At 42.4% G+C, this 27,692-nt stretch overlaps 1 protein-coding gene across 1 annotated transcript in view; it reads left to right on the forward strand.

Moving 5' to 3' along the window:
• LOC136863137 (uncharacterized) overlaps positions 1-27,692 on the forward strand; it is a 182,722-nt gene that overhangs the window by 73,114 nt on the left and 81,916 nt on the right. Inside the window, exon 4 of the mRNA XM_067139480.2 lies at positions 14,728-14,863. Coding sequence (XP_066995581.2) covers positions 14,728-14,863 — 136 coding nt within the window. The remainder of the gene's footprint in view (positions 1-14,727; positions 14,864-27,692) is intronic.

The raw sequence follows: 27,692 nt of genomic DNA on the forward strand, positions 1-27,692 counted from the left end.
TTCCGCTGATGCAGTTGCAGATTTCAGTCACATATTCTCTGGATGTCCACATCACTTTCCTCTCACTACTTGTCTACTACAAAGATTACTGTCATTGGGATCCCAATTGCCGCGTGCTCTTGTTGTAACTACAAAGGCGCACACACGAAACGCTGTCAATTGTGTATAGTTTTATTTACAAATTATATACACATTATACACACATAATCCTTGCAGTAATAGACTGCCGTCTTGAACAAACCACTGCTACGAAGTAGAAGAAGAAGAAGAAGACGGCAACATTCGCATGTCAGCCAACTACCAACAAAACAAAATCACAACATAAGTTCATACTAGACTTGGTTCGAACCCCACTGTCGGCAGCCCTGAAAATGATTTTCCGTGGTTTCCCATTTTCACACCAGGCAAATGCTGGGACTGTACCTTGATTAAGGCCACGGCCGCTTCCTTCCCACTCCTAGCCCTTTCCTGTCCCATCGTCGCCGTAAGACCTATCTGTGTCGGTGCGACGTAAAGCAACTAGCAACAACAACAACATACTAGACTTACGACTTTCACTAGCAACTCTCGCTAACAAACTCTAACTCAACTCCCAAGACTGCCTCTTCATATACATCGCCTGGCCAGGCTTCTAGAAAAGTACGACACAAAATATTCTCTGAAGTTTCTCGGGTCTCCAATAACCTATTTACAAATGGATCGAATTCTCCATATTACTATAGTGACAAGATGCATTGTTCTGGACTATTACCGCGTGTTACACAACATTACAGTGGATTTATACAACATATTTACAGGTAATTACGTGTTCTTTCATTACATAAACTCTTATTAATATACATACAACAGATGTATCATGACATAACCTCACATATTTTGTTACACAATATAGATCATACAACACACAAGTAATACGAGCAATATTTATACCAAATAAAGTCCGTACATAACTACGTACATAATAATAATAATAATAATAATAATAATAATAATAATAATCAAGCTCGATATTTTTATTATTTACCCATGGGTTAGAGAATTGTTTCCAAGTTATACTAGTCCATTACACTTGCATCATTCTTACGCCAATTGGCCATAAAAGTAGCCTGTCTGCCTACTTCGGATTACATGCACTTCTCTTTGATATTTGTTTGCGTAACTTATTTAAAGCCTTCATCTGGCATCGATCTTACCGTACCACATCTATTATATTCCCACACTCCCACTCCTTTTCTTCCATGGCCTACTCATGTGTACCGCTGAAAGTCATAAAGGGCCTTATGACGAGAAGTTGAACCCATCTCTCCTGTATCCCAACAACGTATAAAATAAATAAATCCCTTACACAATTCCCTGGGCTTTGTCCGGTATACAAAAAAGAAAGAAAGAAATTAAAATATTCGTAACTACCGCATGAATTTTATGTGACCCTACACGAACTGCAGTCTGCGAACTTCAATTGAATACGCGCTGTGTAACTACACGCTTGTTGTGTAGCTACGTGGTCGTAGTGGGAGCTCAATATCACCAAAGCAGTTATTTACAACCTGTGATAATAAAGTTCGGTGAATAGTCTTGTACTATCAACGTAGATGAACAATGCACGACAGTGACCTTACTCTCCTTCGAAATAGTCGCGTCCCATAACTATGCACTGCTGAGATCGGCGATACATGTCCTGGATACTTTGCAAGCAGGTTTCTTTGGGATGGTATTCAAAAGCCTCGTCACATTTCGTTGGATGTCAGGAATATCGTCAAATCTCTTTCCTTTCAAAACGAGTTTGATGCGTGACTTTTCGGCTCTACCTTTTTCCGACGAGGAGATCCCGGAGAACGCCATTCCATGCTTTGCCGTTTCGTTTCAGGGTCGTACCTGAGGCACCAGATTTCATCTTCAGTGACAATACAGTTCATGAAATTTGGTGTCGCATCCGCCCTTTCGACAAAATTCTGTGAAGCCTCAAAACGTACCTGTTTCTGATCGTCAGTCAAGTGATGTGGCACAAGACGAAAACACGTTTTCCTCCTCCCTAGCTTCTGGGTAGAGATTTGTAGTACGGATTCACGGTTAATCTGCAATTCATCCGCTATCATGCGCACAGTAATCGCCGATCGTTCGTGATTAATGTCCTCACCTTCTCAATGTTTTCGTCACTGACGGCGGTCGCCGGTCTTCCGCTACGGTAGTTGTCAGAATCACTTTCCCGGCCTCCTCGAAAACGAGCGAACCTTTCGTACACACACTTCAAGGAGAGTGCTTGATCTTCATAAACACGTACCAGCATCGCATGCGTTCCTTTCGGTGTCTTGCCATGTTCCTGTTCGCAGTTGAGAACAAACGCACTAAACACGCACTGTGTCAAACAGGTCTTACACGGCACACACACGATGCTCAACTGAACAACGTTGGGAGAAGGTGGTCAAAACCTGCTGTTACGCAGGTGTGTCGCCAGTGTTGCCGGATCTACCGTTCTGACTTCATTCACCGAACTTTATTGTCACAGGTTGTACATGTACCATTCACTGCAAAAAGAGACATCACAACATATATCTTCCACTGTTGCTGGAGAACGTGCCACTGCGCGGGCGGTTATGTATATGGTGTCAAAAGGACGGGGCTCCACCTCACGGATCAGTAGTCGTCCAGAACAATCTTCATGTTTCATATCAAAATAAAGAGAGAGTAAGGGGCGAACCCGTTCACTGGCCCTCCAGATCACCCAATCTGACGCCACTTGACTTATTCCTGTGGGGTCAATTGAAGCATGAAGTGTATACGCAGGAGCCTGAATGTCTTGGTCACCTTCGGCAACTGATCACCAAGGTATGTCAAGCTGTTACACCTGACATGTTACAACGTGCAAGAATGTCTTTAAAACGTCGTGCTGAAATCTGCATAAACCAAGGTGGTCAACATTTCGAACACTCGTTACACTGAATAGGCAGGGTACTCTACTTCCTAGCTACAGACCATCATGTCGTAGTCTAACCTGGTTATGTAACATCGGATAAAAACAATCGTTTTCAGGACCAAATAAACATTCACGCTTTGGAACAGAATGGACATGTGGCCATACTATAGTCACCGTAAACAGCGTTAATCGAAAAATAAGACTGTACCAGCCCGTGAATCAAACCTACTACCACACAGCTTGGCTAATACAATAACAGTTACGCGTGATATAACCACCTTAGCTACCGCGAGCGGCGATGCGCGTCTAGCACGTTGTAGTCCTGTCCAAACGTAAGATAGTGTTATTCGCAGTTTTGATTGTTTTACACATTCACTTAAGTTCATTTAAATAATGGAAATAACACTGCCGCTAAAGATTTCTACCATATTTGCGAGGATTATATAAACGGTATTGTTGTACTAAGGCCATAGAGGAGCAGATACTAATGTTTTTCGGAGGACTATGATATACGCGTTAGTTGGATTACCTTTCTTTCTTTCTTTCTTTCTTAATCTGTTTACCCTCCAGGGTTGGTTTTCCCCTCGAACTCAGCGAGATATCCCACCTCTACCGCCTCAAGGGCAATGTCCTGGAGAGTGAGACTTTGGGTCGGGGGATACAACTGGGGAGAATGACCAGTACCTCGTCCAGACGGCCTCACCTGCTATGCTAAACAGGGGCCTTCGTGGGGGATGGGAAGATTGGACAGGACAGGCAAGGAAGAGGGAAGGAACTGCCGTGGCCTTAAGTTAGGTACCATCCCGGCATTTGCCTGGAGGAGAAGTGGGAAACCACGGAAAACCACTTCCAGGATGGCTGAGGTGGGAATCGAATCCACCTCTACTCAGTTGACCTCCCGAGGCTGAGTAGACCCCGTTCCAGCCCTCGTACCATTTTTAAAATTTCGTGGCAGAGCCGGGAATCGAACCCGGACCTCCGGGGGTGGCAGCTAATCACACTAACAACTACACCACAAAGGAGGACCTTATTATTATTACCTAGGTATTATTATTATTCCTACTGCTATTGTTGTTAGTAAGGGGGCCATTTTACAAGATCAGATGGGCTGTTTGGTTATGACTGACGTGCCTAAGAATATCTTCTGTCTCCATAGAACGCAGCACAGCTGAATTCCATTCTGTATCTCTTTATAACTTCATTCTGCTCCTCTTTTGAACCAAGGCCATGTCTAATTTTAGGATCAACAACATAATATCCTGCAGAATATATCCGCGCTAATGTTTCTGAGAAGCGAATAATCAAACACCATTTTTCCTCGTTTTGTGCCACTTCTCTGGACTGTCTCCAGAACTTCAAGCAGACTTTTGAGGTATTGTTAGAAGACATTAACGGGCCAGTAATCGCACTGCTCACCAATAGTGTTGTAATGTAACCCTTCCGGTTCGTTGCAGGTACTCTTTGCAATAGGAATGTGTTTTTTTTTTGGGGGGGGGGGTGTATTAAGGGTTTTGTTCTTGTCGTAATTTTTGGCATTTTTGGTTTTCCAGAAGCGCGTGCTTCTATAGTGTGTTTACTAGCGCGTGAAGTTTAATAAATTAGGGCTAGGATTGAGAAAGATATCTCAAGACTTAAATACAATATCACTTCCACTGAGCAAATTGGCTGCGTGGTACGCGCCGTGTAACTATAAGCTTGCATTCGGAAGGTGGTGGGTTTGAGCCCCACCATCGGCAGCCCTGAAGATAGTTTTACACCAAGCTGTGTTCTAATTACTGCCACGGCTGCTTCCATTCCAGTCCGAATCTTTTGTTATGCCATCGTCGCTGAAAACCTATACGAGTTAGTGCGACGTTAAACCACTTGTACAGAAGAGAGAAGAAAGAAACATCATAACCAGGAAAGAATCGCTCTAAGGAATACTGCCGAAGGTTGCAGTAGTCTAATATCAAACGAGCCTGACTCTAGAGACAGATACTTCGTTTTATGTGTTTCTAGGATCGAGGTGCTGTATATAGGTCATTTCAACTCAAATCTTCAATCGAGGCATTCATAGTTTTCAGAGAAAGATGTTTTCGCTAATATGATCGTTCAGGTGTGCACATATTGAATATGAGAGATATTCAGATCAGAAGATCAGTGGTAGGAGTCCCACTCGATGAAGCAATATTCGGGAGAATTATGTTCTTATGACAAGAGATGAAAATACGAAGCTTTGCTATCAGATTCCTTAACGAGCTTTCTGGAATATTTATAATCAGCAAAACATAAATTTTGCATAAGTGGTGTTTAGAGGTAAACTGTCGTTATCCAATTATGAAGAGACATAACAGCATGCAGTTCCCCTAAACCAATTTTTGTAGCAAGCTCCAATAAATAAATAAATAAATAAATAAATAAATAAATAAATAAATAAATAAATAAATAAATAAATAAATAAATAAATAAATAAATAAATAAATAGTCCGCCTCTGTGATGCAGCGGTTAGCGTGATTTGCGGCCAACCCCGGAGACCGGGTTCGATTCCCGGCTCTGCCACAAAATTTGAAAAGTGGTACGAGGGATGGAACGGGGTCCACTCCGCCTCGAGAGGTCAGCTGAGTAGAGGTTGGTTCGATTCCTACCTAACCCATCCTCGAAATGGTTTTCGTGGTTTAACACTTCTCCAAGCAAATGCCGGGATGGTACCTAACTTAAGGCCACTGCCGCTTCCATCCCTCTTCCTTGTCTGTCTCTTCCAATCTTCCCATCCTCCCCACAAGGACCCTGTCCAGCATAGGAAGTGAGGCTGCATGGGCGAGGTACTGGTCCTCCTTCCAAGTTGTATCCCCGACTCAATGTCTCACACTCCAGGACACTGCCCTTGAGGTGGTAGAGGTTGGACCCCTCGCTGAGACCGAGGGAAAATCCAATCCTGGAGGGTAAACAGATTAGGAAAGAAAGAAAGAATGAATGAAAGAAAGAAAGAATAAATAAATAAATAAATAAATAAATAAATAAATAAATAAATAAATAAATAATTGGTATGCTGCTACGAATAAAACATTTCCATGATATGCGTTTTAGGAGAATATCCATAAATATGGACGGAATATGATGTACTTTCTTCATTTGCTTAGGGCGTCTTGGTAAATGTCTGTGTGAACTTGCAGTGTGATGAATGATAGTCTGTGTGACTATGGGTTCTGTACGCGTATGTGCTTTGTTAATTGAATAGGACTGGGATCACGAATGAAGCTACCGTTACTAATATATTAGGCACAACATCGGAATCCATAGAAATGAAAAGTACAGAGAATTCAAAACATGAAAATGTAACGGAAAAGTTGCTGTTGGTTTCGTTCTGGGCAGCAGTCATTTAGTCGTTGGCGAACTCAACCCCAATGAGGTCGGTGTCATTTGAGGGTGGTTTTGTTTAAATATCTTGGTGTCGTTTTCTTCCAGCACATTAAACGAAATTCCGACATCTCAGAGTCTCTTAAAATCTACAGTATAGTAATTAAAGGGGCATAGTAACGTGTTATTCACCAAAATCACTTTTGAAATTATTATGCGTGCCTTGATCGGCTTATAAGCAATGCAATTACTGGTATGCTGCTTATTTACAAATGTTATATTCTGAAATACTTGCGGTGTTAAAAATATTATAAGCACATTCTTTAATTTGTAATGAATCTTTAAAATATCCCAGACGGAATATGACATTATTATTATTATTATTATTATTATTATTATTATTATTATTATTATTATTATTATTATTATTATTATTATTATTATTATTATTATTATTATTATTATCTTATGGCACTACAGAGATGTTACAGACGATTATAATAACTAGATAGATACACAAACAATGATGAAACAGAGAAAATCAACAAATCACTAAATAAAGTCCTGATTGTCTAGCGCTAGCCAATGTATGGCCTACACTGAAGCTGTCTTAAATTATTCCGCAGGTCCGGAGAATACCCTTTGTTTACACTCAGTGACAACGTAATGGATTGTTTGCTCCACCTCACCACAATCGCAGCTAGGAGAAGATTGCAAGTCCTATTTGTGAAGCTATGAAACGCATGGCCGGTTCGAACCCTGCTGTTAGCAACCCAAGTTTTCCGTGGAAGGTCAAAACCAGGATGGGGAAAGTGTACATAAAATAAAGACTGCCACTCATGGGAAACAATATTAAGGATGACTTACCCTGTTCGATGAAAACGTATTTTGTCAGCATGTAATCACTGAGCGACAGATTATCTCATTTATTGTGCTGCAAAAACACGGCAATTGGACCTGGATATCCATAGTTACCTTTCTTCAACTGTCATTAGTAACCACTGCTCACCAAGTCTCAGTTTTCAAAGATCAAGTTATTTCGCTGCTGCTGTAACTCGTTACTTGCGTCATGTAGTTCGTTATGACATGACTAATTGGACTTCAAATATTGTATTCGTATTTTTTTATTTTTTCTAATGAAATAGGCCAGCCGAAAATTCCAAAATTTTGAAATGCCTGTAATAAAATACCTTTTTTCGGTTCCTTGGCTGAATAGTCAGCGTAGTGTCCTTCGGTTCCTAGGACCTGAGTTCGACTCCCGGCTGTGCCGGATTTTATTAACCACATATAGTTAATTATTCCATTTCGGCAGCTAGGTATTTGTGTTCGCCTTAATACATATTTTCGTTAACATACTACACAACACACCATAAAACACCACAGAAACACACAGACTGAGCGAGTTGGCCGTGGGGTTAGGGTCGCTCAGCTGTGAGCTTGCATGCGGGAGGTACTGTGTTCGAACCCCACTGTTGGCAGCCCTGAAGATGGTTTTCCATTGTTTTCCATTTTCACAGCAGGCAAATCCTGGGGCTGTTCCTTAATGAAAGCCACGGCCGCTTCCTTCCCACTCCTAGACCTTTCCTATCGCATCACCGCCAAAAGACCTTTCTGTGTCGGTGCAACGTAAAGCAAATTGTAAAAAGAAAAAAGAAGAAATACAGTACGGTAATGAAAACATCCTTCCACATAGGGCTGGCGTCAGGAAAGGCATTCGGCCATAAGACTGAGCGAAATCTACGTGTAGTGCCAACCCAAGTAATTGAGAAGGGGTCAGAACGAAGGAGAAGAAGAACTTGCCATTGAAACTTGTCAATGTAGCCCTTGAAGAGTGGGAAGGGCAGCTGGCTACGTTGCTGCGAGCTCCTTAGGACAATTTTAACATACCGTTAACGCTCTTGGGTGCGTTACACAGCTAACAACTCCATCATCTTTGAAAACTGATATCTGAACTGCCGTTCAGCTTTCAGTGCTTACCAAAACAAATCCCTTGATGTTGCGGATCTGATGGGTCTTGGCCTTTCAAGCGACCGATACTCAGCCAGAAGCCCTGCAGATTGCGAGCTGACTTGTGGTCAGCGCGACGAATCCTCTCGGCTATTATTTTTTATTTTCTAGACAGCGGCTGCTATCTCACCGTCAGATAGCTCCTCAGTTGTTCTAACGTAGGCTGAGTGGATCTAGAACCAGCCCTCAGTTCCAGGTAAAAGTCCATGACCTTGCCGGAGTCGAACCCGAGTCCTCCAGGTAAGAGAGAATCTCGATACATCTAGACGCGGAGTCAAATTTCAATGCATACATACTGTTTTAAACTGAACTAATAGTCTCCAAAGCTATCGAATGTCGTAATTTATTTGCCAGCGGAGAAGTTGTGACCCAAACCAAGTGATTTTTAGTTTCGTGTCCCTTAATTTGCGACCAACTCAATGAAGGACTGTACTTTTTAATACTTTTACGTACTAATTTGTATTACTGCCTTACTGTGTCCATATCAAGTGTACCGTATAGTGTTCTGCTGTTTGATGTTTCAGTGAATAGATCATCTGGATATGGGTATATTTTGTACGAGGACAAAAACTGAAAAAAGTAGTGCGTTGTAATATGTGAGGGAAAAGTTACATACCGTACATATACTTCAATCAACAATGTAATGAGGCACATTGACAAGAAACATACCACACACAGGAATTTTTGTTATGTTACTTGCAGTGAATATTCCTCTCCAGCAGTCTGCCAACATATAAAACACACTCAGATGCCACCGTTGTTTGCACTATTCTATTAAAAATTAAGTATACCTTCAATTTTATTATTCTGTCTAATTTGTTTAATTTTCAGGACAGAACAAAAATTTGGTTCAAGATATGTCTTAAGATGATATATTTTTAACAAAACTAAGTTTGTCCGCTGTTATTACGTAATGTGTTCTATTTAAGGAACACACTTCTTTCGAATGAATGGTCTGATATTAATGAAAGTACTACTGTTACAAATCTCATGTTATACTTCTCATTGCTATACTGTTGCCAACTGCAATCAATAACCAATCTATTTTTAAGTATTTTCATACTTGTTATATTGTTAGCATTACTCTCTTCCAGCTTCCATTCATATCAGTGGTACAAGCAGCATTGCTCAGACGGTTGAGGCGCTGGCCTTCTAAGCCCAACTTGGCAGGTACGATCCTGGCTCAGAACGGTGGTATCCGGCACCTCGGCGTCTCCGAATACCATAAATGTAGTTAGTGAGACGTTAAGCCAATAACATTAATATTATTATTACCAATCATATAAGCTTCAGTTTTCACGTAAAAGCTATTCAGCAGGTGTTCCGTTGTTAATGGAACACTCCTCACATCATAACAAATGTGCAAACTCTTATACATAGGCTATACGGAAGAATCGGCGTCGATCTTTGCATATTTCGTCCCGTGCTTAAGTCTTTTATAACTGAAATAGGTTTTCTTGTTTTCTTCTTCTTAATCTGTTTATCCTCCAGGGTCGGCGTTTCCCTCGGACTCAGCGAGGGATCCCACCTCTACCGCCTCAAGGGCAGTGTCCTGGAGCTTCAACCTCTTGGTCGGGGGATACAGCTGGGGAGGACGACCTGTACCTCGCCCAGGCGGCCTCACCTGCTATGCTGAACAGGGGTCTTGCGGGGGGATGGGGAGATGGGAAGGGATAGACAAGGAAGAGGGAAGGAAGCGGCCGTGGCCTTAAGTGGCCCCCGTTCCAGCCCTCGTACCACTTTTCAAATTTCGCGGCAGAGCCGGGAATCGAACCCGGGCCTCCGGGGGTGGCAGCTAATCACACTAACCACTACACCACAGAGGCGGACTTTATTGTTTTCTCTTCAATATATGTACACTTGACCAATGTCCTTCACTGAATTGTCAGCAAAGCAGTCTTCAGTTCAGACGGCCCAGGTTCGATTCCAGTCTGAATTCCTTTGGCTCGGGGTCTGTATGTTTGTGTTCATCTTAATATAAATTCATTACATCTTCATCTATTTCAACCGTAGCAAAATAAGTTAAAAGTGAGTTTCATCAAAATTGACGAAAATGATAAACTGAGGCTGGCTGCAAGACAGGACTGAAAGCCTAAAAATAAAATATCCAATACACTTTTTGTTAATAGTCTTGTATATTTCTATTACAAGTTGCGTTTAGGGAAACATTTAGTGCTGTCATTTAAACGCGTAAAAGCATAAACGTTCACCCATTTATTAACAAGTATTCGCTAGTCTATGATCATGTGCTCCTTCTACTCGGCCGTGCTTGTATTCGGGGAATTGGACGTTTTCAGCCGATAACGTTTTGTGTCAAGAAGCGAGTTCCATTGAAGGTCTTAAGTTGACTTATATCTCACTGTCCGAACGGAACAATGTTCTGTTAATTTGAGCACAGCATGACCGTGATACACATTAAGACGTAAAGGTGTTAAAACATACAGTATTTCATTGAGTTAAAATGCCATGGAGCCCCATAGAATCGTAAAAGGTAGTTTTTCCTTTCTGGCGAACTCGATTCGACACTAATCTATCGTGATACCCCTGTACTGGTGAAGACCGTACACAATTAGTACACGTCAGGCTCCTTACATGAGCTAACAAAAGCAACCACAGTGCGGACCCAATGCCTGTCCTGGACGTTGGCCATCTGGTCAATACCTCCAGCTAAACGAGGAGAAAGTGAGCCGGAATTTACTCTCGGCAAGATGGCTAGTGTCCGCCTCTGTGATGTAGCGGTTAGTGTGATTAGCTGCCACCCCGGGAGGCCCGGGTTTGAATCCCGGCTCTGCCACAAAATTTGAAAATTGGTACGAGGGCTGGAACGGGCTCCATTCAGTCTTGGAATGTCAACTAAGTAGAGGGGAGTTCGATTCCCAGCTCAGCCATCCTAGAAGTGGTTTTCCACTTCTCCTCGGGGCAATTGCCGGGATGGTACCTAACTTAATCCCACTGCCGCTTCCTACCCGTTTCCTTGCCTATCCCTTACGATGTCCCCATCCCCCCACAAGGCCTCTGTTCAGCATAGCAGGTGAGGCAGCCTGGGCGAGGTACTGGTCCTCCTCTCCAGTTTCATCTCCACGACTCAAAGTCTCACGCTCCAGGACACTGCTCTTGAGGCGGTAGAGGTGGGATTCCTCGCTGAGTCCCTGGGAGGGTGAACGGATTAAGAAAGAAAGAAAGAAAGAAAGAAAGAAAGAAAGAAAAGGATGGCTAGTTCCTTCCCACTCCTCCAGCTTACAGATTAGTGGCCAGCCGATCTTAGTGGTGCAGTCGGTTATTCCTCGTCCTTCTGTTCCCAAGATAGCGGGAACAATACCGGTGTTCGAAGGTGATTAAAGACGACACATCCGTGTCCATGGCTTCCAGAATATTCAAGAAATCTTGCGGCACAAAATTCCGAGACCTAGGGGTCTGCTGTTACTGTAGAATGGATGTTAAACAAATAACATTGTTGTTGTTGTTGTTCTGAGGATACGCCCAATGTTGCTTGAATTCAGAGATATCACGAGAACCAATGTTTAAACAAGACTTTCAACAACAACAACAACAACAACAACAACAACGCATAATGAAGTACTTGATGCCCCTTCAAATGCTATAAATTTTGTCTAACATGTCAGTAATCTAATAACAGTGTTATTGATTCTACGTCCCACTGCGTTTTACGGTTTCCGGAGACGCTGAGGTGCCGGAAGTTTGGACCGCAAGAGCTCTTTAAAGTGCCATAAATCTACCGACATCAGTCTGACGTATTTGAGCACTCTCAAATACCATCGTACTGAGCCGCAACTGAACCTGCCAACTTGAGCTTAGAAGGCCAGCGCTCTCCCTCCTGAGCCACTCAGTCCGGTTGTTAGTTAACTGTTGACATGAGCTCTCATTTTAGAAAATAAAAATAAATGCCAACCGCAGTGGCGTGCACTGAACCCCATCTACCCCAGCGCTGCTGGGATAAAGAAAATTGTATTAACATTTTCTAATTATTCCTTAGAACGCTTTTTATAATGTTTAAAAAATTGCGAACATCTAAGCCAAGCCAAATATAGCTGTCGCGACAATCCTTTCGCACTACCGCAGTTCAGCTTCTCCAGTGAGCTGGGTTTCCTTGCCGGCGCAAAAGAGAGCTACCCACAGCGAAATTTAAGGTCGCTTGGGTGACGCATGCACTTGGAGCTTCCTCGAGGCGAAGCTGTGACCCCTCCCCCGACAGCAATTTACGGAGGCAGGCCAGCTAGCTTAGGTAAGGGGTGTTAGTTTTAATACTTGACACTCGAAGTCTTCGGCGCCACACACTAGAAACTGCAAGAAATATAACATCTTAACAGTATAGACACTTGCACACCGTCTTACTAATAAAAGTAGTGCCAGTGTATGAAATCAATTGTGATATAGAAGAATATATTTTAGTCTTGGGTTTCGGCATGTGTAGTGTACAGTTTTTTCGAGCATTTCACTGATGGGACGTGTAGAGTATGTGTTCCGATAGCCGCAGAAAAATATTTAGGTTGCCCAGCATGAACACAGATTTAAGCGCGAATGGTTGTCTGTGAAGGTAGTATATAGTGAATTTTTGTTGCGTTTCTCTTGGATTATAGGTGAAGGTTTCGCGAGTTCTGTGGCATTCTTCATGAATACGACGTGTGTTATATGTCGTGACAAATATTTTCCCTCGTTTATCGTTGATGCACGTACACTCAGTATGCGAGTGAAACTATGAAATTTCAACGATGGTAAAATGCCAGTTCAATTTTGCTGATTAGTTTGGATTAGGCTTTTTAAGTAAAAAAACAAATAGTTAGTCCCGGTGTATTTTTGTGATAACCATGACTGTACTATCACGAAGCGTCACTGGATGTAATTTTAAGTACATTGTTTAAAATCTGCTATAGATTATGTTCTGATGGTGTCGTCACTGCCGCGAATATGAATTTGGACGTATGTGCGAGCGTGTGGTTGAAAATATTCTTGAAATATCTTTCTCAGGTAGATCATTCCACGAAAATACAGCCTTATAAAATGGTAATGTTGACATTAGAGAGTGTAGTGGGGCTACTATTGTTTATATATTTTTAAAAACTTTTTTGCAGCTGGGGTAATGAATATGTTCACCGCACGTCACTGGCCAACCGAATGCTTTGAAACTTGTTAGTAATGAGGAGTCACTTATGGAAGTAGGGTGACCATTTTTACAGCACGGGACTGTTAATATTTAAGGTCGTTTATCTCGGTTTTGTGATGTTTCCTTTAAGAGAAACTGGATTAAATCTGCTTCTATTAGAGTGGATTCACTCTGAAGTAAATTTATGACAAATTCTAACATTAGAAGCCTAGAAGGTTCAGTTTACGACAATATTAACCACCTACTGTAATAATTACAGCAAATCACTGGTGTAATTTAATTCCAATAGATGCATAGACGAATCAGAAATATTTTAAAACACTACAGCAAAGTACATTTTTCTTTCATTTTTCTAATTATAATTATATAAGTAAAATTTATTTTAAAACTTTCTTCCAGTCAATTCGATTCCGCATATTATTCATTATACCTTAAAGGTAAAAAAGATACGAATAACTTGAGAGTGCATCCTGCAGTGATTTTGGACCCAAAAATAATCAGAAGCGAGATTTTGGTACTAGTAGACAATCCAATCTTTGGGGCACATCGGGGTACCTTTTATTTTTCATTGTGGCTATTTTTAAAAATCTTGTGGGGACCTTTAAGTTACACATATGCATCAATTAACTGGGCACGCCCACTCAAGCTTGCTGTTACTCAAAAAATAACTTCTTCTATAAATGATTCGTTTTAAACTTGCATCTGCAGGATGTTCATAATTGTTAGTATCCATTTCTAGAATGGTTGAATACTTTCAGAAATACCTGGAGTAACTCATGGAAAACTCAATAGGTATTTAAAATATAGCATTTTAGTATATAACAAACGTAACACTACACATTATTCCCTTGACATTTCTAAGCTTAATGTATAAGTTATGAACCAGGAAACAAAACAAGAATAAAGGGCCTAGGGCATTTGGAAAAATGATCATGTTTCCGAAAGAAAAAAAGAAGTCAATATTTCGAAACTAATTGCTAAATTTAAACCATATTTTGATGTTTTTATTTGGCCGTTATTAACTGTCTCACAGAATTTGTTGTAAATCAGATTAAAATGAACAAAGATAGAAATTGCAGTAGGAATCCGCTCTTAAGATCATAATGTAAGAAATGTTGTTTTGAAGAGCTCTGCTCTTTCCTTCAATCGCATATACTTACGACAAGAGAGGCGCAGATTGAAGACAGCAAGAAGCTACTGAACTGTTAGGTTCAGAATTATTTATTATTATTATTATTATTATTATTATTATTATTATTATTATTATTATTATTATTATTACTAATAGTCTAAAGAATTTCATTTACTGACACTGAAATAATGTGGCTTTTCATTTTTTGTCTACAGGTGGAGTCTTCTAGCGAGTATCAAGTGTCACTACGACGTGTGCCACTCCACCTAGCGGGAGCGTTCAGCTGTGAGGTGTCAGCTGATGCACCATCATTTACCACAGTCACGGTATCAGATAATCTAACAGTACTCGGTGAGTGGTCGATGAATATATTCTGACTATTTTAAGAATGTATTTTGAACTGAATATATGCATGAGGATATCCTTATGAAAACCTTATGCAACTATTTGCCAACATTTGAGTGGGTTATTCCCCTTCAGGTTTCGAGAAGGTCTTTTGGTATTACGCCAATCCTACACTCAGATTGACTGAAGTCAAGAGGGAATATTGAGCAGATCAAAGCATTATACGAAGTGCTTAAAACATTTATACGAATTAAAAGGATTAAAAGGGAGTAAAATTAACATTACTTCACTTCGTGAAAGAATTCTCTGGATTGAAGGAGTAGAGTTATTTCCATCTCAGGAAAAGTTATACTTCTTGAATATAAAACCATTTCTCATTGCATTTTAGCTCTTGCAAGAGTGACGAGAACTCGAGGGACAGATGGGCTCAAATCCCACAATCAGCGGTGATATAAATTATTTCTTTTTTGATTCTTCCTAATTCATCCACAGCAACATTGCGGTATAGTAACTGTCTCAAGGTAACGTATGTTTAGTTCCCATTTATAGCCCCAATTTATGAAAAATAAACCGTAGATGTACCCCAGCAATAACCACAATAAATTCGATTATTAGAAAGTATCCACATTCACTATAAGTTCAAGGAACCTACATCGCTTAGTCAGTAGTGAACTATACGAGAGTGATTCGTTAAATAATTAATAAGAGCCTAATTGGTACATTTACATAAACAATCACCCGACGTCAGAATATAACTACATCCTCGATTTCTAATCCTATTTCAACTATTTCTTTCTCGATTGGCCGGAAAGGTCGGATACTAGTCTTTGCCAAGTTAGAAAAGTGTTTTACAATGTCTACTGATGGCAGCATCATTGCAATTCACGACTAAGTGTGGACTAGCGTTATCGTGCAGCTACGACGTATGTTCACAGCAACTCAGAGCTTTTTCTACGACTGTTTGACCTGTTGACGTAGACTAGACCCAGAAATCTGATCACATTGTGCACCTCATTGTTTGACGATTCTTTCGCTAGCTCTATCATTCTCTAGCTGTTATTTTTACAATTTGTTTTACGTCACACCGACACAGGTAGGTCTCATGGTGACGATGGTGAGGGAAAGGCCTAGGAGTGGGAAGGAAGCGGCCGTGGTCTTAATTAAGGAACAGCCCCGACATTTGCCTGGTGTGAAAATGAGAAACCACGGATAACCTTCTTCAGGGCTTCCGACAGTGGGGTTCGAACCCACTTTCTCTCGGATGCAGGCTCACAGCTGCGCGCCCCTAATCGCTATCTCCGCAATGCTATGACTCATGCGCCGTGCGTCGTACGCCGATGACCGTCTCACTTTCAATGTCGGTTAACTCGCGACGTGTTGCCATCTTAACGACACTGGTGTCTGTGGCAGCTATCCGCAATGCTCAGGGGTCATACTCGGCACATTTTCTAATGGGACACCCTTTCCCGTGACTTTTGGCCATTAAGTGTGTATCTCAATGTCAGTATCCCCCACCCCCTATGGCACCACACCCCTTGAATAGTCTTGGCCTACCAAGCGACCGCTGCTCAGCCCGAAGGCCTGCAGGTTACGAGGTGTCGTGTGGTCAGCACGACGAATACTCTAGGCCGTTATTCTTGGCTTTCTAGACCGGGGCTGCTATCTCACCGTCAGATAGCTCCTCAATTATAATCACGTAGGCTGAGTGGACCTCGAACCAACCCACGTGAAGTTCCATTCCGTTTCCTCCTCACATTCCGGGTGCTTCAATTTTTTTTGTCAGGCAGTGTAATAATAATAATAATAATAATAATAATAATAATAATAATAATAATAATAATAATAATAATAATAATAATAATAATAATTGTTACCGTGTTTTAGTGGTAGGTAGAGGTGAAAGAAGGTGCGGGCGTGAACGGGTCTCAAACTACGGAATCAAAGTTAATGTAAAATTTAACAAGGTTATATTTTCTTTTCAAAAACAAAGAAATAACAAGCATGGCAGGTACAAAGTAGCAAGTCCAAAGGGTAGTTACAATATTTACAGGATTTGGGCTTCGCGCCCTGACTTCACAATGCTTGGGCAATCAGCTCAGTTTTACCCCAAACACAAGTTTCAACAGAGGGGCAGAAAACCCCATTCGTGCCTAGGAGTCCTTGCTCCAAATTACACTGAAAAGCCTCCACGAGGCATACAACACTCAATTTTCAAAAGAGCCACACGCTCTCAACTTTAAGCCTCTCAAAGGCCACACCAAACTCCACCTTCGAGTTGTCCTCACTGGACATAGACACAGGGGTAAAATACCCAACCTACTGAGGTCTATTAAATGAAAAGGGGCAACTACATGACCTCTAAAATAACAATTTGAGAGGAGGCGATCTGCACTCCTAATACACTTGTTTTTAAAACCTAATCTGGTTCTAGGCCACTAATGCAAGGGCTAATCCCATACTACAGAGGTGACTTTAGAAAAGAGCAATTTGTTTTACGTTAACGAAGAATAGGTTGAGAAAATAAGTTCACCTCAAAACAATGTGAGTGGGAGCTCGAGAGGGTTAGCACTCTCTATCCCAATATGCAACTTTAAAAGAGAATAGATGAAAAGATTGGTTACATTTTAGGAAAAGGTTACATGGTGGAAACGCTTCGAACCCGCTCCGAGAGTTAAACTGCCAACCTAGCAAGAAAAGAAGTTATTAAGAGGCCATTACCTGGTGTTGAACAGCTGGAGAAGAAAGAGGCGCTTCCCGCCCCCTGCTATGAACTTTACACACTGAAAGATGGAACAGAAGTGGCCCGGAGACCCAAAAATCAGCAGTTTAAATACTCTCGCGGAAGGTTCTAGGCGTTTTAGGGAAGAGAACACCCGCCCACAATCACTTTATTGGCTAGGGTACAGAAACATATCCAAGTTGGGGGAAGATACATCGGATTGGTCGGAAATTACTAAAAGAAATTCGGGATTGGATAAATCTAAAACAAGGGGAAAAAGAGGGGTATACAGCCAACTTAAACAATAACAGAAAGAAATTTAACAAGAAACAAACTTTTGAAATAAGAACTTCTCCAAAAAAAATAGTTCTTTCACTCCGCACTAGGGTGCACTATTGTTGATCTTCAGTAGTGTCCTCTAGAAGAGAAAGTTCACACTTCTTACTACAAGCAAAACAAAAATACGTCGAAAATGACACAGTTCAAAAACTCCAAAATTTCCGGGTAGAGACATCTTCTGAGAAACTTGAAAATTAATACTGTCCATAAAGTTCAGACTTCCTCCAGCAGAGGAGTTTCAACAGGCGCACATTTTAAATTAGCGGTGTGGAGGTGGACCGCCCGGTACAGACCTCCCCCCCCCCCTAAAGTTCCTCCCGGGGTGACACATGAAATTGTTTGAAAACAAGGTCCAAGTTTTGATGTAGATATGGAGATTAATTGCCAAAAAAATTTATAAGATTTTCTTAATTTGGTTTGATTCAGTTCCAAAATTTTGTTGTTGCAGGTGAAGTACAGTCTTTATGTTTGTAGAAGTTGAATTCTGAAGATAAACTTTTAATACTTAAAAGTGATGAAAAATTTTGCAGTGTCCACCAAATATTGCTGTTGAATTCCCAAGTGTAGTCATTGCTTATAGTAACTGTTCATGTAGTTGATGTTGATGAAGTTGGATGGCCAGACCGGCCGTTGCAGCTTGCGTCCAAAGGAGGCCGCTCGGACCCCTCAAGTACCCTGAGATACCGCTCGCCCGCACTATGAGGGGAGCAGAGGTGTTGAAGCACGCCGCGCCCGCGGTGAACATATACAGGCTGCGGGCAATTAGCAGGTCGTGCGCCGCACATCAGCCTAGGCCGGGAGGAGAGCTCCGGCTCGCCGTGCACATGTCGTCCTCGCTGGGGCCGAGGGGGCCCTTCCTCAAACCCAGTCGCGGCACGGCGCCGCGCGGCTGCGGGGGCACTGAAACATTAAAACTAGGCGGCAGAATTTTGTTGGACCATCATCATTTTTTTGAGGGCACAGGCTTGTTGGAGAGGTAGAGGGGCCAGCGGCGTGCAAATATCCATGGCATTTAATCTAAGCAAGCCACAGTGTGTATAGCAGGAGACGGGAGCGTGGTAATGGCCATGGTAAGGACAGAATGGCAGTTTAACGGATCGGGGAAGGTTTTACAAAAAATGCTTACATATAAAACAAAATAGAAGGAGCAGAATGCCTTAAGAGTGGAAACTCAAAAAAAATATAACCTTCATATTCCTATCAAATTATATGAAGCAAGTTGACACAAAATTTACACCGGTTTCACCTGGGACAGGTGAACCCTAAATATCCTCTCGGTGGCTGGATTGCTTACTAACAATGTAACCGGCGTAAGAAAATCGAGAATGATACAAGGCCCATGAAATCTGGGGGCAAGCTTGCCCGCGGGAACAAAGTTCTTGACCATAACTTGGTCACCTACCTTCAAAGGGGTGGGTCTCCGTCCACGATCATACCTTTCCCTAACCTTTTCATGAGACACTTTAAGATTGGCTTTAGCCTTCTTCCAAAGATCTTTAATGTTGTCCGGATCTATTGTCTCGGGTAGAATGTCACTCAGAGACCAGAGGTTAGAGAGCGGCGTGTTGGGAACAAACTTGAACATCAACGAGGCTGGAGTAAATTTATGTGATTCATGAACCGCCGAATTCAAAGCAAAAGCTAACCAATGCAGGGACGTGTCCCACCTGGAATGATCTTCATGATGATAGGCAATAAGTGCGGACCTGAGATTACGGTTAACTCGTTCAGCCAGAGATGGTTGAGGGTAATAAGCAGAAGTAGTTACATGAGAGATGGACAAGTCAAAACAGAATTTACGAAATAAATTAGATGTAAACGCCTTAGCATTATCAGATACAATATATTGGCACGGACCAAAAGAAGCAAAAATAGAATTTAAGCAAGTAATGGTAGACTGAGCGGTAGCCAGCTTAGTCGGAAATAACCGGGAAAATCTAGTAAAGCCATCTACGCATACAAAGATGAACTTGTTAGCATTTCCCTTTGACTGGGGAAAGGGTCCTACATAATCAATATACAGGCGTTCCATGGGGCGCGACGCTTGATGCGAAGACAAAAGGCCTACCTTGGTGGACATGGTGGGTTTACTGAGCAAACAAGATTTACAAGCTTTTACAAGTTCACGGATTTCACCGTCCATACCTTTCCAGATGAACATTTCACGAATCTTTTCACGAGTTTTAAAGATACCCAGATGCCCTCCTAATGGGGTCTCATGATAATACTTGAAGATCATAGGTACAAGAACAGCTGGAACGACAACTTTCATCATCTTATCATGCCTCGATGGGCAACATAGAACACCATTCCTCAGAACATAAGGGACAACATGTTCCCCAGAAGAAAGGGTTTCCATTATCGGAGCCAGCGTCGGATCTTCACGTTGGTATTTCTCAATATCCCTAAAAAGCATGGCAGCATCTGTTAAGATGGCATTAACACCAGATAGTATGGACTCGGGAGGTGATGAACTGTCGACCGGTTCATGGGTCTCGACGTCGTTAGAAAACATACGACTGAGTCCATCAGCAACAACATTGTCGGTACCTCTGATATGCCTGACATCGAATTGGAAGGCAGAAATACGGATGGCCCAACGGGCTATACGACCAGTACGACGCGGCCTACCTAAGACCCAGCTTAAGGCTTGATTATCTGTCTCCAGGTCGAATTTGACGTGTTCCAGATAGAGACGGAACTTTTCTAAGGCGAATAAGACTGCCAAACCTTCGAGCTCATAGATGGAATACTTGGTTTCTTGAGCCGACAAGGTCCTAGATGCATAGGCGATGGGTCGCCTACCTAGTTCAGTCTCTTGAAGAAGGACTGCAGCTACTGCTGACGACGACGCGTCAGTTTGGACGATGAAGTTCTTCGAGAAATCAGGCATAGCAAGTACAGGGGCATTACAGAGAGCCAATTTAAGATCTTCAAAAGCGGCTTGTTGAGAAGGTCCCCACTCGAATTTGATGCCTTTCCTACGAAGAAGGTTTAAGGGCGCCGCTCTATTAGCAAAGTTAGGAATGAACTTTCTGAAGAAATTCACCATACCAATAAACCTGGCGATGCCTTTAATGTCCTTGGGAGGTTTAAAATCACGGATGGCCTGTGTTCTCGAATGATCGACTCCAACACCATCAGGTGACACAATATGCCCTAGGAATGACATAGAGGGCTTAGCAAAGGCAACCTTGGACAACTTGACAGTTAGCCCAGCCTTACGAAGGCGATTGAGAACTTCTCGCAGATGATCTAGATGTTCTTCGAATGTTTCCGAAAATACGACGACATCATCCAAGTAGTGGTACAAGTATTCAAATTTGATGTCGGAGAAGACCCTATCTAGCAGCCTAGTGAGTACAGCTGCTCCCGTGGGGAGCCCGAAAGGCACGCGGTTGTATTCATATAAATTCCAGTCCGTTGCAAACGCTGTAAGGTGTTTAGACACTTCGGCAAGGGGAATTTGATTATAGGCCTGATTCAAGTCCAAGATAGTAAAGAACTTGGCCTTACGAAACCATGAAAAACAAGAATGAAAGTCGGGAAGGGGCACAGATTGTAACACCACCTTCCGATTGAGAGCCCTGTAATCAATGACAGGCCTGAAGCCCCCTTGGGGTTTCGGGACTAGAAAAATAGGCGAATAATACGCTGACTTAGAGGGCCTAATAATACCATCCTTCAACATCTGATCGATAATTTCTTTCAGAGCCTTCATTTTAGGTGGAGATAGCCTATAAGGTGGAAAACGGACAGGAATCGAATCCGTGACCTCAATTTTGTATTCAATAAGGTCAGTAACACCAAGAGTATCAGAGAACACCTCCGGAAAGGACTGACACAATTTGCGAATACTATCAGCCCGCTCCTCAGGTAGATGTCTAAGGTCTAACAACATCTCATCCTGGGTAGGCGAAATAGATGAACATGATACAGAATTACACTTTAACAAGGGAATGTTACAATTGGACGCAAATTTGAATGTGCACGACTTACTCTGAAGATCGAGCACAAGACCAGTGTGAGAAATGAAGTCCGCTCCCAGTATGATGGGGCAAGACAAGTGCTTAGCCACAAACAGTTTGGTTTTCCATGTAAATTTAAAAATACGAATTTTGACCAGTAAGGAACCTAGAATTTCTAATGGAGATGAATTAGCCGAAACATATAGAACAGGAGATGAGACATAGTCAGGTAGTTTACAAACAGATTTCAATTTAGAATACCATTCAGCCGAAATAATCGAACAGACACTGCCTGAATCTAATAAAGCGGTTATAGGCTCATTGTTTAACTCAATCTTAAGAAAAGGAATAGGTGCGGGGGAATCGGCCGCAATCCTAAGACACTCTTTGGGACATTCAAAAGATGCATTTGAAAATTGCTCGTTCCCTGAATTTACAACCTGTTTACTAGGGGCTGAGTCTCGGGAAGATGGATTAGTCGACTCAGCCGAAGCCACTAGTCACTTTTTATTATTGGCATAGGTGGAATTTGCACCAGAAGTTGAGCAGGAGGGGGTGCTATTCGAATTTGGGCAATTCTTGGCGATATGTGAGAAAGCCCCACATTTAAAACAGCCTTGTGATGAACCAGCCCCATTACTTGTCCCACTCGACTTGATCAGTGGACACTTATTGCGCAGGTGGTCAGGCGACCCACAAGCATAACATTTACGAGGGGTGACTGATCGGCGAGGTGGAGGCCGAGTATTACTAAAGGAAGGCGGGGGTTCTTTCGCTACACGCAAAGAATCGGCGTATCTAACTCCTTCCGCTGAGACGGCCAATGCTTCAAGTTCCGAGAAAGTTTGCGGGCACGCCGCGAAACACAAATATGACCTGTAGGGTGGTGAAATCCCTTCCACAATAGCTTGTACAATCTGATCCTCAGGGAAATGAAGAGCAAACACCCTAGTATAAAACTTAATATCTTGGATGAAGTCTGCCAAGTTTTCATCCAAGCGCTGTACCCGATAATAGTACTTCTGAATAAGGGAGGACCTGGCCCTAGCAGGGATGAAGTTACCTAGCAAGTGGGCATGGAAATCCTCAATAGATGATTGCTCGGCAATGGCTCTTACGATTTTATCAGAGAGAATACCAATAGCATACGGATAGATAATTTGCAAAATTTGACATGGAGAAAGAGAAAAAACAAGGGCATGATCCTGAAATTCAACTAGAAATCTTAAAAATGAAATTACGTCACTGGTGGTATTAACGGAAAACTTAGAGATACCTCTGAGCAACATTGCCAATGGATGAGGCAAGCTACTAAACCCGGGTGACATAGTAGGTAAAGGTTTCAATGGCAAGGTAGTTAATTCAGAACGTACATTATTTAATGAGTTACGGCGTTCAGACTCGTCCAATGGGGCAGAGGTTGTTTGAGCAGCAATGGTTTTCCTATTGACTTCTCCCTTATGAGGCTCTTCCTCGCTACCTACATTCACCGTGACGGGTTGATCAGTTTTGGGAGGAACCTCCCCAGTTAACAATTGAGTGACCTTGCTAGATAATTCAAAAATGTTTTCAAGCAGCGTACTAGCTTCCTTCCTCTGAACGTCATTCAACTTCAGAGACAACAGATCATTAACTCTATTTGAAAAGTGATATAGCCTGGCTTGCACACGCTTAATTTGATTAGGAGAAGGATCATTTTCATCAAAAAAACTAACTACAGATGCTAGCCCAGTAATATTCTCGACGATCGTGGAAAGAGAGTCGTCAACTTCTTTCTCTCCCAAGGTGGGGATTGAAATAGGCAATTCAAGGGACTCTCTAAGCTTGTTTGTGTCTACTGCAACCGTGCCTCCAGATTGCACATTTCTAATAGTTAACTCATATATCAACTCCTCTTTGCGCAAATAGTTAAGATGGAGAACATCGCGAGGTCCGGGCATGATGACAGAACAATTTTGAAAAACTCAAAAAAAATTCCAGCAACTGAGAAAATTGTTAGAGTTCGGAATAAAACAATGTTTAACCGTCAAAAAGGGCTAAATTGAGACCCATTCAACCACGCTCTGCTACCACTTGTTACCGTGTTTTAGTGGTAGGTAGAGGTGAAAGAAGGTGCGGGCGTGAACGGGTCTCAAACTACGGAATCAAAGTTAATGTAAAATTTAACAAGGTTATATTTTCTTTTCAAAAACAAAGAAATAACAAGCATGGCAGGTACAAAGTAGCAAGTCCAAAGGGTAGTTACAATATTTACAGGATTTGGGCTTCGCGCCCTGACTTCACAATGCTTGGGCAATCAGCTCAGTTTTACCCCAAACACAAGTTTCAACAGAGGGGCAGAAAACCCCATTCATGCCTAGGAGTCCTTGCTCCAAATTACACTGAAAAGCCTCCACGAGGCATACAACACTCAATTTTCAAAAGAGCCACACGCTCTCAACTTTAAGCCTCTCAAAGGCCACACCAAACTCCACGTTCGAGTTGTCCTCACTGGACATAGACACAGGGGTAAAATACCCAACCTACTGAGGTCTATTAAAGGAAAAGGGGCAATTACATGACCTCTAAAATAACAATTTGAGAGGAGGCGATCTGCACTCCTAATACACTTGTTTTTAAAACCTAATCTGGCTCTAGGCCACTAATGCAAGGGCTAATCCCATACTACAGAGGTGACTTTAGAAAAGAGCAATTTGTTTTACGTTAACGAAGAATAGGTTGAGAAAATAAGTTCACCTCAAAACAATGTGAGTGGGAGCTCGAGAGGGTTAGCACTCTCTATCCCAATATGCAGCTTTAAAAGAGAATAGATGAAAAGATTGGTTACATTTTAGGAAAAGGTTACATGGTGGAAACGCTTCGAACCCGCTCCGAGAGTTAAACTGCCAACCTAGCAAGAAAAGAAGTTATTAAGAGGCCATTACCTGGTGTTGAACAGCTGGAGAAGAAAGAGGCGCTTCCCGCCCCCTGCTATGAACTTTACACACTGAAAGATGGAACAGAAGTGGCCCGGAGACCCAAAAATCAGCAGTTTAAATACTCTCGCGGAAGGTTCTAGGCGTTTTAGGGAAGAGAACACCCGCCCACAATCACTTTATTGGCTAGGGTACAGAAACATATCCAAGTTGGGGGAAGATACATCGGATTGGTCGGAAATTACTAAAAGAAATTCGGGATTGGATAAATCTAAAACAAGGGGAAAAAGAGGGGTATACAGCCAACTTAAACAATAACAGAAAGAAATTTAACAAGAAACAAACTTTTGAAATAAGAACTTCTCCAAAAAAAATAGTTCTTTCACTCCGCACTAGGGTGCACTATTGTTGATCTTCAGTAGTGTCCTCTAGAAGAGAAAGTTCACACTTCTTACTACAAGCAAAACAAAAATACGTCGAAAATGACACAGTTCAAAAACTCCAAAATTTCCCGGTAGAGACATCTTCTGAGAAACTTGAAAATTAATACTGTCCATAAAGTTCAGACTTCCTCCAGCAGAGGAGTTTCAACAGGCGCACATTTTAAATTAGCGGTGTGGAGGTGTACCGCCCGGTACAATAATAATAATAATAATAATAATAATAATAATAATAATAATAATAATAATAATAATAATAATAATAATAATCATAATAATGGTCTCCTATTATTTTCCTGTCAAAGTATTTTTTCAGCAACATATTCACGGTCTAGATATACAGCCTGAGGTTGCTATTGACAATAGCGTTTACTGTCAAGATGTCAGTCAAAAGATGCAAGGTGGTAGACCTACTTACTAGCCAGCAACTTAGAGACTGTACGTAATACCTGAGAAAAGCTCTTTGTCCCCATCATCATCACAAATATAGTACCGCACTGGATCAAAAATGCTGATGAGTGAGACGAGTGCCTACAGTATCGCATGTATAGGGAAACCCGAACCACAAGGCCAGCAAACACCACGTACAGAAGTTCGTAATGAACCAATAGATCAGGGCCTCTCAGAGTGCAGGCACCAGTGCATTGTACTGTGCACGGTGCAAAAGACGACTTCGCTTGGTTGATCAGAGAGCAGACCCCCACTCCTCGATTTGGAGCAATAGCGCTCTCTCTCTCTTTCCCCACGCCTGTCTCGCTCGCTCCGCTGTCTCCGTCGTCCTCACTTGCTCCGTAGTGCTCCATATCCGAGCCGAGTTGAACCGAGCTTAGCCGAGTAGCCCACAGACGAAGCGTTGGTCCAAGTCAAGCCGAGTGGGACCGATGCACTGTGCACAGGACCTCTGCGCCTCAGTTTGTACGCGTGAGATTTTGGACGTTTGAATGGCCCTACCCTAGACCCTGAAAATATGGGCTTTTTGCAACATGAGGTTGGTTTAGAAGTCGTAGAGACTCCTTTCAACTAATTTAAATGGACATTTGGACCTTAGGCCTCGTCTAAAATGAAATTAGTTCACTTGTCCCAGATGAACCTGGATGAAATTTGTGAGTTAGAGGGTTGGTTCGTATCTCCATGTCTACTATCCTGGTATCCCGTATTACGGCGTGTGATTATTGAACGAATTTTTCATACATCTTGTATAATATGCCATGCATATGTGTATATCATTCATATAATTGATGGTAGAAAACGGTAATAAATCGATACTCGTAATTTGGGGCCCCCTTTCTTTTTGGGTCGTCCTTGGTCGTATGACAAATAAGAAATAGAGTCTTAACCGTTACTGAACCATCAAACCAGATGGTAATATATCGTGAAAAGGCTAACTATTCTTTACTAGAATTCTGTGCTGAAAGTTTTCACGATGAGCAAGAATAATAAGTTGTTGAAAAACAAGCAATCCGTTATCCAGATCTAGTTTTATGCTTATAAGAAGAAGGCGGTGATGGTTCTCTTGCACAACGAAACCGCCAATGGCGGTTTATCATGTCAGCATGCTGTACAGGTGAAAGTCCATGTCCTTGCTTCCGGAGAATTACATCGCATTCCAGAAAATATTGCCTCTAATGTCAAGTCACTTTACTTAGGCGTCGTGTGAGCTGGGTGGCATCGTCAGGGGCACCTCACTGAAAAATGAAAACCTACAACCTGTTTTCCAGTCATTGACCGGGTCAGGGATGTAATGATTGAAGCACATATAGGCTGTTATTACGATGGGGTCGCCACTCCCAAAAAATGATATATTAATGGCTGATAGATGCTATGAAATGAGAATGGAGAGTGTTGCTGGAATGAAATATGACAGGGAAAACCGGAGTACCCGGGGAAAAACCTGTCCCGCCTCCGCCTTGTCCAGCACAAATCTCACATGGAGCGACCGGGATTTGAACCACGGTATTCAGCGTTGAGAGGCCGACGCGCTGCCGTCTGAGCCACAGAGGCTCTAGCTGCCACCCCCGGAGGTCCGGGTTCGATTCCCGGCTCTGCCACGAAATTTGAAAAGTGGTACGAGGGCTGGAACGGGGTCCACTCAGCCTCGGGAGGTCAACTGAGTAGAGGTGGGTTCGATTCCCACCTCAGCCATCCTGGAAGTGGTTTTCCGTGGTTTCCCACTTCTCCTCCAGGCAAATGCTGGGATGGTACCTAACTTAAGGCCACGGCCGCTTCCTTCCCTCTTCCTTGCCTGTCCCATCCAATCGCCCCATCCCTCCACAAGGCCCCTGTTCAGCATAGCAGGTGAGGCCGCCTGGGCGAGGTACTGGTCATTCTCCCCAGTTGTATCCCCCGACCCAAAGTCTGAAACTCCAGGACACTGCCCTTGAGGCGGTAGAGGTGGGATCCCTCGCTGAGTCCGAGGGAAAAACCGAACCTGGAGGGTAAACAGATGATGATGAT

The sequence above is a fragment of the Anabrus simplex genome, chromosome 2 (genome assembly GCF_040414725.1).
Source record: "Anabrus simplex isolate iqAnaSimp1 chromosome 2, ASM4041472v1, whole genome shotgun sequence".
NCBI lineage: Eukaryota > Metazoa > Arthropoda > Insecta > Orthoptera > Tettigoniidae > Anabrus > Anabrus simplex.